The 12,317-nt window shown below is 40.2% G+C and overlaps 1 protein-coding gene across 1 annotated transcript in view; it reads left to right on the top strand.

Moving 5' to 3' along the window:
- The window catches only part of PDGFD (platelet derived growth factor D), a 146,218-nt gene that overhangs the window by 74,158 nt on the left and 59,743 nt on the right, over window positions 1-12,317 (top strand). The window contains exon 2 of the mRNA XM_054388224.1: window positions 11,716-11,920. Coding sequence (XP_054244199.1) covers window positions 11,716-11,920 — 205 coding nt within the window. The remainder of the gene's footprint in view (window positions 1-11,715; window positions 11,921-12,317) is intronic.

The raw sequence follows: 12,317 nt of genomic DNA, 5'->3' as shown, positions 1-12,317 counted from the left end.
TCAAGGTTGCTTGTATCTAATAAAAAATAAGCCCTAGCATCATGTATTCTGGTTTTGTTATAAGTAGAGATGGACTGATGCTATCTTTTTTTTCTCCCTGAACTGTAATCCTAGATGCCATGAAAAAATGCAAAGATAACTGAGTAAAAGTCATTGTTTGGGTAGTTGTAGAGTGCCAAGGTAGCCTTTTGCATTTCAAGCATTAGTGTGGAAAAAGTTTTCCTAGGAAATGGTGCAGTATGTCTCTGTCTCTGTTCAAAAGCTCTGATATAGGGTGCTCACAAAATTAAATGATGTGAGAGGACTGCATTTATTGGACTTTCTCACTCTTTTTATCTCAGTCACATAAGCCTCTTACCAGATGCCTCTCCATCCAAACAGCTGCTCAAAGATGTGTTAAGTAGTCAACATACAGCTGGGCCTTTGTAGTGGTCAAGAACCTCAGTGCATGGTGTTCACACATATGTGCAACATCAATACAATAACAGAGCTGGGTTGAGACAGCAGTGAAATACTTCCCTTTGACATCCCCAGCCAACAAAGATGGAGGGTGGATCTTCTCACCTTAGGGCTGCTTTCATGCTGCAAGCCTTGGTGGCCTGGCATTGGTCTCCGTGTTCTGGGGCTCACATGCTCTCAGACATCTATGGTGTTCATACCTGAGACAAGCATAGAAGTCCTGTCTGGTGTCCAGCCACCTGCAATACAACCATTGTGTGCTTCTTTACTTTTTTTGATATGCAGTATAGGTCAAGGTGAGTAAGACAGAGCCTAAGATTTCTGCTTTAAATCCTCTGTCCTGACACCTACAGGCATTTCTCCACAGCAGTAAGGTTTCAGCATGGTAGGGGCAATTGAGTTTGGTTGATTCACCATGTTTCTCTGAAAGCTTTGACGTGATAATGATGCTGATGGTGTCTGCTAGTTACTGTTACATCATCTCATGTGTCTTCTGAAAGTTCGAGGAGTGAAATGTGCTGCTTCATGTTCCTTCTGGCAAGATCTGGAGCTGAAGATGGCTGAATTTGTCATTGAAACTGCTCGATTCTTCTCCTGTCAAACGTTTTACTGAATCCACAGTCAAAGGACAACTTTGAAGTTTGGCTTTGCCTACAGTGTGCTACCCAGGGGACTCCAGTTCCCTATTTAAAAATGAGAATTCATTGAAGGCCCATGAAAGTAAAGAATTATTTAAGTACTTTTTGATTTGCCAACAGTATATTCATCCCCGTTCAGGACATCAGTATACATAATGTCTGCTCCCCATGGAGTCTTAGCAGGGTCATGAATATCGCTTCTTCCACACAGGTTTTAACGTGTTTTCATCTGTTCATGCAGTATTTGTTGTGGCTCTTATCTTAACAAAACTGAGAGTAGGGAAACAAAAGATTTGGGAACATGTGCAGCAGAAAGTCACAGACCCGCTCTGATAACATGTTTTTCAGATGAAAGAGTGTGTGGTGGGAATTTCTTTAATGAGTGAAATGGACAGAAACCCTTTCTCTCAGGAAGGAAACCTCCATGCACATCTTCATTTTATTATGATGTAAGTTGCTAGAACATGGGAAAGTAATTGGAAAAAAAATACTATTTGTAGTTTCCCCATCTCATTTAGGCAGCTTCTGAGTAAATGACAATATCTGGCTTTCTAGGAGTATTGCCCAGTGAGGGCTGTGGAATAAAAATCTGTAAGAATATGTTCAATTCTTTGACCCATCACTGTATTGCAGTATGATATCAATAAAGCTTCTCTGGAATTTCTAATTCTTCCATCCTTTATCTTATGAACTGTAAACTTTCCAGAGGAGAGGGTATCTCTCACATTGTCCCAGTGGTGCACAACACAATGTTGATCAGTATCTCCAACCAACACAAAGTTGGCGATGAAGATGTTACGTTCAGGAGCAAAACCAGTGAGACGTCCAATGTTAAACAGAACTGTAATGTAACAGTTCTGGCCTTAGAATTACAGATTCACAAGTTCACAGATTGCATTGGGTTGGAAGGAACCCGCAAAGGTCATCTTGTCTAACCCCCCTGAAGTAAGCAGGGACACCTCCAACTGGATCAGGCTGCCCAGGGCCACATCAAGTCTGATCTTGAATGTCTCTAAGGACAGGGTCTCAACCATATCCCTGAGAAACCTGTTCCAAGTATTTCACCACTCTCATAGTAAAGAACTTCTTCCTTATGTTGAACCTAAATCTACCCTGCTTCAGTTCAAAATCACTGCCTCTTGTCCTATTACTACAAGCCCTTCTATCCTTCTCCAGCCTTCCTGTAGGTCCCCTTCAGATATTGAAACGTAGCTATAGGGTCTGTATTGAGTCTTCTCTTCTCCAGACTGAACAGCCCCAATTCTTTCAGCCTGTACTTCATAACAGAGATGCTCTAGCCCTCTGATTATCTTCATGGTCCTCCTCTGGACCTGGTCCAGCAGGTCTATGTCTCTTTTGTGTTGGGAGTCCCATACCTGGACACAGTACTCCAAGTGAAGTCTCACAGAAGCAGAGTAGAGGAGCAGAATCAACTCTCTTGATCTTTACCCATGTGAATTTTTACGCTAACTTTTTGGCATTTTTAAAATTTACTTTGCATTATTATGCTTTATGTTGCCCTTCTGTTATAGGGCACTGCAATGAGGAAACAGTAAGAGAGCAAAGTTCTCCACTTTATAACTCAACTCAAGCAGCAAGTATCACTGCATAACTGGTAAATTCCACAACTGGAACTAAAAGTAACATTAATCTCACTACTTGACATCTTTACCCTCACTGTAGAGCTGTGCTCAGCCAGTTGTACAGGAAGCCCTGTTTGCTGGGGCTGAGTGCAGGTGGGATGGCTGCAGCAAGGACTCATGGAGCAGCCGCACGAATTGAGCCTGAGTGGTAGCTTAGCTCCACAACTTTTTAGGCTCTTGTATTTTTGTCCAACACCCGCACACAGCCTAGAAGGAATGTTTCCAATCACTTCCTCTTGGTAACCAGCCAAACAGCTGTTTTTCCAGAAAGGACTTGGGAGGCTGGTATGTGTAAATCGAGCCTTTAGAGACAGCTTAATTTCTAATTTTTTTTTTTTTTTGACTTAGTGATCAGGATGTGGCTGTGCTGGTGTGAGAGATTGTTGCTGCACGTGACACAGCAGCTCCTGAGCTTGTGTGCCATGCTAATGTACACCAGCATTATCTTCCCAGACACTGATCTCTATATATTGACAGCAAACGAGCTCTCTTTCACCACATGTATTTTTGTTCTTTGGTGCAGGAGTGAAAAATCCCTAGATGATCCTTTGGTGCAAGATCATAACAGTAAAAGAAGGCCACAGCCAAGAATTTTATGGATGTGCCTGGAAACTTTGTTAAGTTGCAGTATCTATCCACATGACAGCTCTGCAGTGTTCAGATGTCAAACCTCCAGAGAAAATCCTAAGCACTTACAGGAAAGATCCTCTGTACTTTCAGTACTTTCAGTATGTATGACTTAAATTTCTTTCCAAACTGGGCAAATGTTTCTCAACACAGGGGTTTTATCTAAACACTGGAGAGCCAACCCTGTAGACCTAGATGTGTCTGCCTCCATGCTGGGAAAAGATCTCAACGTCTGTTGCCCTCTTTGCCCCAGTGCTGTGGTTTCCAGCAGAAGAAAAGTGAGCCATGGGGACAAAAAGGGAGCCATGATGTGCTCTGGTCTAAACTATCAGAGACAGGACAGTCTGCCTCAGATCAGAAAGCAGAAAATCTGCTGGATCTTTACTTTTACTCCTTTACTCCAAAAACTACTTCTGCATTTTGCCTCTAACTATTTCATGTAAAATGGACAACCTGTGTTTGAAGCAGCATGGAGAACCCATCCATCCCCTGAAAGGAGGGAGAAGTGATCTCAATTCTCTCAAACAGGTAGAAGAATTGCAAGACAGGCTCCTATTTTATTTGAAAAGATTTAGCTGTTAGGCTACTACAGAAAAAGGAAAGTACTGCTGGCAATCATTTTAGTACAGTGAGATCTACTTATGAGTTTTTTAGAGAGCTAGCTAACTTTAAGATACTCAGGTCTTTAGCACACCTGCTTTAAAGGGACTGAAATATCCCATTTTATCTTTGTACAGTAAGTTGATATACAGACTCTAAGACTTAAAAGCACACACATGGCAAATTCAGTTCAAGGAAACGATGTCTGCTAGAATACTATTGCCAGACTTTCCATTATAAGGAGCAACCTTTCACTTGCTTAAGAGAGATTTTGGATCTTCTATACTGACATTGAGGGTCAGGAAACTCACATTACAAGAGAAAATTGATTTGATTTGTCTTTTGAGACAACTTGTTCTTTTACTGCCTAATGTTCTAACATGCAACCTTCCACTCAATAATTGCTTGACTGCTATGATATGTTTAACACAAGAAGCCTTTCCCCCCTTGACTAGATTTTCTCTTTTTATCAATGTTTTTCTTTCTTTAAGGGAAATTCTACATCACATTGAGTCTTAGAAGTGCTTGACCAAAACAGTTTTTAAAATAATATGTTGAAAACAAATTCACTTTTAAGATTCAAGCCATCCCAGACTGCTCAGGGAAAATGTCCTTGATAGCCATAAAAATTAGCAAAATAATAAAGAAAAATTGAAAAAGGAGTATACTTTTATCACATCAGGAGGATTTGAAGGAAACTTCTCACAAAGCTCTGCTTACTTAAAGCCACTGCCTAATCAGTACAATTTAGAGCACCTCAGTGCACAATGGGCTAATGCTTTACAAAACAATGTGATAAAAAATTCAGTGTTAATACCCATGCTTAAGAGCTATTGTGTCTGCAATTGCCATCATCTTGTCCAAAGCACTACACCAGTTTGTTATGTACCGGGCTTCTCATGAAGGTGTTGGTGCCCACTGCAAACTTCTGCTTCAGTTTTCAGGTTTCCTTTAAGCTCTTCACAGCATCAGGAGAGTTTTTTTCCCTCTTTACTTTCTCTCACAGTTTCTCAAGGTTTTATGTATTTTTAGGCACATGATCATGGGGTTCTTTGCATCAGTCTTCCTCCACATCATTAAAGCTACACGTCCTTCATATACACATTTTCCTTTTTCATACTTAATTATGAAATCCTAAGGGAAAAATGCATTCAGTTTGCTATTGGTTTAAGAAACCAACAGAGCTGTATTGCAACACTTCTACCACCCATGAACGAACTAGCAGTTAGCAAAGCTTTTATATCTTGGCCTAACATATGTGACTTTTCTTTAGACACTTTTGCTTTAATATAAGGCATTCAGGATGTTGTTTGATATAAAACAAAATGTGTATCAAGAAGTCAAATAAAGGCAAGTAATACAAGTCACTGCAGAAAGCAAATACCACAGAGTTTGCTGTCATCATAAAAATAAGTAAGGAACTGTTTTCTCGGTATTCATCTGTGGAAGTCTGAGCAAGGCACTCACCAAAGGGAAGAAGGAGAGTCAGAGCCCTCATCCCACCAAAATGCAGTCCAGCTTGTTATTCATTTTGGAACTGTTTCTTTAGTACTGCATTCAAAATGTAGTTATCATGGTCACCATTCCACCATACACTTAAAATGCAAATAAAATAATGCTTATTAAAGGGAGAAGCGTTGTAACAGGCTATTTCTACAACTTTTATGACTGGCATTCCTTGTCAGGTGCCCATTAATATTCTCATGAGTGGTCTTTGCTGATGTCTTGTTCAACTGTAGATTGACTATGTAATGCTAAGACTCATGGGGCTGCTCCACACAGAACCACAGGCAGGCTACTAAGTATCATCTTATAAAATAGGTGATGGCTCTGAAATGAATTTTAAATGACCGGGGTTTTTTTTCATTCTTTGGTGCAGTCTATACTGGTATTCTGCACTGGCTGATTTTGCATCTTTCCACTATAGCTCAAATTTTCACTGCCTTGATATATCCTAGACAGATACAAGACATATTATTCCAGCAAAGGTTCTCCACACATCTCAGGGATTCAGAGGGAATTTAGTGAATGCATTTGAGGTCTGAATTTGGCTGGATGTGCACATGTCATCTTTTGATATTGCCTCAGTGGCAGAACAGGTCATGCTGTGGATTGCACCTCTGGTGATGCCTGGAGTATCCTTCATGCTCCTGATGAAAAGAAAGGGCCTGTTATTAAAGAGAAGGAGCAGGTATCTGAATCTGGTTCTTCAAAGTTCAGTGTCAGGTCAACCAAACTGAGAGTCGTTAGGCTTGGTTGCTGAGTGAAAAGTAAGACACAGTGATGTTAAAATGCTGCTCTCTTATTTGGGTCTTGATCCATCACACTTCTTAAGTATGAGTTTAACCGTAGGTTACTTTGTAGTGTCCTTGTAATAAATAGGACTACTGAAGTTGTATAAATCTAAAAGAAACCTGAAGTAATGCTTTGGACTGGATCTGCTGGCCCAATACACTCTCATACAAGAATGTCTATTTTATCAGCTTGGTGCCTCCCTAAGAGAGGCTTTACAATTTTTAGCCCAGCCAGGGTTGTGTTATTCCTCTTTCATTACTAGCAATCCCAACCCTTTGCCTCCCTTGTCTGCCTTTTTGGAGAACTACCGGTGAATCATGGTGGGAGTGGAGCTGACCTAGATGTGTTAGGCTTCTATACATGAAAAGACAGATAGGTCTAAGACAGGTACTATCATGTAGTATTATTTTCTTCATTAGAAAGCAGAAACGTGATGTTTTCATGATTTAAGTTGCAGTTTATTGTTTTTATTCACTTAACAAAAAATATTTTTAACAAGACCAATGACTTTACAGCTTTTTATCTTCCCAACAAGCTGTGGCCAGCTATGTAATACACTATTTTGACCATGAACTCTGTCATCTTTTCCTTTGGTTTACACAGAACCTTATGGATAACAATTAAAGTTTCACTTTATTGCAGAAAAAAAAAAAAAAGAGAATGAAAAAAAAAGTGAAAAAAGAAAAATATCATAGCAGGCTGCCATAAATACAGCTTGCTTGGCGTGCCTGTCCCCAGGATGAACTGATTTGTGGCCTGGATTCAAAAATGTTTTACTGTTCTTTGATTCTCACTCTGTGGATTCAGCTATTTAGATCAGGCTAATTTTCAACTAAAGGAACTGAAGCACTTTTATTCTGCCTGAAGGTTATCTCATTTGTTTAAAAACTGGTGGCAAACCATTGACTGCTGTATTTGTTTCAAAGAGAGCAGTCATGAGGGAGAAGGGTTATAGCTGGAAAACTCCCACGTGCAAACTCCCAAGGTCCTTTCCTGAAACAACACATAGTTCCACAAGTGGTAAAACTTCACATGGTTTCCAGGAATTCACTTCTCAGCTGAAGCAGAGGATAAGATCATCAGGTTGTGCTCCATGGGATTGAAGAGGGCATATTGCTTGTCATAAAACATGTCAGAATATGGTATTTACTTTTCAGCCTCTAGTACTGTATCAAAGTTGTTGAGGTTGACCACTTGTACAAAGAAGCAAACTTACATATGGGCTAACACCTAAAGAATTGAGAATAAAATTCCAGAAGGCTTATATTAGTTATTAGCAAGTAGTAATTGCCTTTGGGTTTTTTCCAGGTTTGAGGTTTTTTATTATTTTAGTGAAGGAATTAATTGTCTGTTGAATGATGATGATAGAAGTGGACTTCTTTCTGTAGCAGGTAAGTCATGACTAGGAGTAGTTTTAACAAGAATGTATTGATACATTGCTAAAGCTTGCAAGGAAACACAGGCATCCAAAGGAAATGCTGGGTGAAATTTCTGGTTTGGAATCTTGCTGCTCGTGCAGCATAGTATTTAGAGAACATGCCCTAGCTGAGAAGAAGAGATATTGGATCTGCTGGGCACCCATGTTAGGGAAAGTGAGACAAGTAACAATTTTGTGAATATTGAGCTGAGCTTTTCAGTTTCCAGTTTCCATTCTGATACTCAGCTGCCCTCTATGCAGGAAGAGGGAGGCAAGTGTTTCTGAAAATGTAGATACTTTGAATCACTTAAATATGAGCTCCTCTGGCTTGAACAGCTGGACTGCCAGGTATACCATTATGTTTAAAATTAGTGGTTAGGAAAGAATGAAGAGGAAAAGAAAAGAGAGATTAGTTCAGATAAATAAATTACAGAGCAAGCTGCTTCCCAGTCAGTACAGACTCTGCAGGGAATTGCCTCAGTCTCCCAGCTTCTTCCCACTCATCTTCCTTATGAGGTACTTTTCCTCCCCCAGTCCAAGGATGTCTTTGTAGCTCCTGCCATCAAGAATATCCTCTTTCTGTGTATTGTTTAAATGGCCTTTTTGCCTTATGACTTAACACATACTTTTATCGCTCGTGAAATGATTTTATGTTCTTTTGAGTAATTGTGACAGGCAGTGTATTACCCACTGTTGTCTTTTATTTACTCCCATAAAGCTTTGATTTTCAGACTTTTAAACATGTGCAGCTCAATTTCTCCATTTACCTGTTCAACTTGGATACTGTGCAGCTGTGCCAGTCGTTACGTTTCAGCACTGATCTTGCTCTGCTCTGATTGACTTGCTGCTAGAGCACCCCAGAGATTCAGAGCTTAAGTTAAACAAAAAGCCATGACAGAGCCTGTCTTGTTGGAGTACAGTAATGCTGGTAGCACACTTTTTCAGCTGGTGTGCTGAGTAAAGTGCACAGGTTTGTTGTTTGGGGGTATATATATATATATAAGTACATTTAAAATACAGAGTGCTGTCTCTAGCGCTTCGATCTCAGCAGCTGACAACTCCAGCATAAAACCTGTGCTAGGACTGCCTGGGAAAAGCAAACCTTTCCTGCAGAACCATGAACCACATTGAACCACTCAGTGAAATGTGTGCTGTTAGTGGGAAAATGGCAAGGGTTTGCTGCCCAAGAAAGAAGGGCAAAGTACTCTTGCGTATATGGTGAGTTCTGACATATTTTACTGCAGTAACTTTTGTTCTGATTTAGGGAATGATTGTTTCGTTCAAAAGTGCAGAGCTTGCTTTCATCGAAACTTTTTTTGGATGTCTTGGACACGGTCCTGTGAAATATCTTGTCCTCTTGGTTGTACTGAGTGTTTTCAGAGTCCAAATGTCCTCAGCATTTCAGCAGAAGCTCAGAAGTGTTGGCTGGACATTTTGTATCATTGCAGATTAGGGAAAAAAATACCGAAGTGTCTAAAAGTAGAAAGCAGACTTGAGTATAAATGTTCCTGATGAAAATGCAATAAAACTGATAAGTGGATGAATTATAACTTTTCCAATGCAAATTGGTTGGTCAGAACAGAACAGAACAAATCAAAACTGGCTAGTTCTGCCCTTTTTGAGCTATGGCATCAGGACTGTATTTGCTTAGAAAGGGTGGCTCAACATGTGAGAACACTTCAACTTGAATGAAGGCATCATAGAAAAACATCACAAATAAATCTTTGGAGATAATTCTTACAGGAAACCCAGACTTCTATTTTCTAAGTTTCAGGTTGTTTGGAAGCTAGAATTATTACCCTGTTATAAGGATACCAGGAACTGTTGAAACACAATCACACTTTGATTACAGCTATGTGCAGGGAGGTATTTATGCCCAAGAACCAGTGAAAAACAAAATAACAAATAGATGTACCTACCATGAAGTTTATACCATTTCTCTAGGTTTCTATTTTCAATGAACATTTGTGAAACAAATACATTTCTTTTACATAAAGGCCTCAGAAAGTTTCAGTCAAACATGAGATTTTATTTTAAGAGAGAAGACTTTGATTACTGTGTGTGACAGATGGCTGCGGCACTTTGCTTGCTTTGGTTCTGTATTTCCAATCTTCATAGCGTGGCTTGGTGGGGGAAGTTTTTCCCTGTTTTGCCCTTTCTGAATAGCTGGAAAAAGATTTTTTTACATCTATTGTTTTAGTGGAACTGGAGGTTGACGTGACATAAAGCAGAGTACTGGGGGTGATGTTCCTTTTAAGAATAGGACATTGGAGTTTAGGTGTTTACATGAAGGCATGTTCCCAGAGTCAGCTGTGAAATTTGGTCTGTGCAGTTGAGTGACTGACTCAGGACCGGCCCAGGTGTAGGTTCCACCAGCTATGTTGAGAAGGGGTTCAGCTTACCCATGTGCAGCTGCCATGTGACACAGTACAACTTCTAGGGGACTTTTGCTGGGGGCTGCTGGATGTGCTGCTCTACCTCCCTGTCTTTGTGGAGGACAGGAAAGAAACTATACTGTGTCTTCAATTATGTTAGGTATCTTTTTGTAATTATCCAAACTGAGTCCAAAATCTCAACGCACAACATGGGGAACACAGATAGCTGTGTCACAGGTGGAACTTGAACCCTGAAATGATCTGCTTGTTAATTCTGATCCTCAAAATTTCACCATGTTAAAGCTGTCAACGCACAAAAGAATAGCTCTTTTCAGTTCTTTGGTGATAGAAGCCAAATTTCAGTATCAGTAACATCTGGATGATGCAAGTGCATGGTGCAACTGAGAAGTCATTTTCATTTCTGGAGAAATGGATCTTGCCACAGTTCCTGTTATTTGTGGAGCCAGGGATTTACAGCAGCTGAGGCTTTACCTCAGTATATGAAAACTTCAGGAGCAATTGAGTATTTGCTGGGGCAGAGGTTATGAAATTATAGTTAAGACTTGACCAATTATCTTGAATTAATGAAATGATTGATGGGATAATTTCTGATTTCAGTTGGGTTGGTGTAAGCATGGAGTAGCAATTTGTGTAATGATCCATTAACAGCAAATGATTCACACTGTATAAATAAATCAAAATGTGACCTAACACATGCTTCTGGAGGAAATACTTAAGCACAATAAACATACTTAGATTCATTCACAACTACTTTCTTCCAGCCTATTACTGCTGCTTTTGTTCAGAGAGCATTTCTCTCCAGAGCACCAAATTTGGTGAGCAGGTGTGTTTACCTTTATACTTCACTTTGTCTTTCTGGAAGAGCCATGAGGTTGATTAGGGACTTGAGCATCTCCCCTATGAAGACTGAGATCCCTGGGGCTGTTTAGTCTTGTGAAGAGAAGACTGAGAGGGGATCTGATCAATGTGTATAAATATCTGAGGGGTGGGTGTCAAGTGGAGGGGGCCAGGCTCTTTTCAGTGGTTCACAGTGATAAGACAAGGAACAACGGGTTTAAACTAGAACACAGAAGATTTCCCTTAACATGAAGAGAAACTTCTTTACAGTGAGGGTGACAGAGCACTGGAACAGGCTCCCCAGGAGGGTTGTGGAGTCTCCTTCTCTGGAGACTTTCAAAACTAACCTGGATGTGTTCCTGTGCTGATTACCCTAAGAGATCCTGCTCTGGCAAGGGGGGTTGGACCTGATGCTCTCTGGAGGTCCCTTCCAATCTCTGATATACTGTGATACTGTGATACTTCATTATTCTCAAGCTTGTAGCATTCATTAAAATTTAAATTCTGTTTTAAAACCAAAATAGTGAGAATAAAGTTATGTAATTAATATCAGTGTGAAAGTAATATATTTATCATAAAATAAAGTGTCTATGTATTTGAGTACTGTTGTTCTTACTGTTTATGGGGGGGCAAATTAAGAGAAAATACACTGTACTTCCTATTTAATAGTAAACTGCTCCTAGACTCAACTTACTATAGAATTTAAATGCAATTAATTTCTGCTTTGTTATAAACTGTTATGTTTTTTGCCTTCCTGTAACTGGAACAACATACTAATTTCTACAAGTTGTGACTACTAACAGAGAGCAATCACCTCACAGACTTGTACCGAAAAGAAGAGACCATCAGCGTGGCAGGGAACGGCTGCATCCACAGTCCTCGCTTCCCCAGCAGTTACCCTAGGAACCTCCTGCTGACGTGGCGGCTCCACTCCCCGGAGAACACCAGGATCCAGCTGGCTTTTGATAATCAGTTTGGACTGGAGGAACCTGAAAATGATATCTGCAGGTAAGTGGTGAGAGGAAGTTTTCGGAGGCCTTCTTCATACAACCTTTGGGCTTAAGGATGTGGCCACTGACATGACACTACAAACCAAAATGTGGGTTTTGGTTTTGCAGTTTCCTGGTTTTGGTTGCATACCTCTCTGGCTGGATGGCCCTGCTTTGAGGAGAGACCTCCAAGGGTCCTTTCGAACCCAAATTGGTCTTTAAGTTTATAAGTAAACTGAGCTGTCCTGTACTTGAAACAGTTTTGTCAGGTCTTAGTCCAACAGTATTTTAAGCACAAGGCACTTTCATGCATGAATCCAGCTACCTAGCAAGTCAGATACTACTTTAATAGGATTTTGTCCTCTGTCGCCTCTGTCATGTTTCAGCTAGGCAAACCCCATCTTTTTCAGTAAATG

This window comes from Indicator indicator, chromosome 1 (genome assembly GCF_027791375.1).
Source record: "Indicator indicator isolate 239-I01 chromosome 1, UM_Iind_1.1, whole genome shotgun sequence".
NCBI lineage: Eukaryota > Metazoa > Chordata > Aves > Piciformes > Indicatoridae > Indicator > Indicator indicator.
This window is presented reverse-complemented; position numbering and strand designations above follow the sequence as displayed.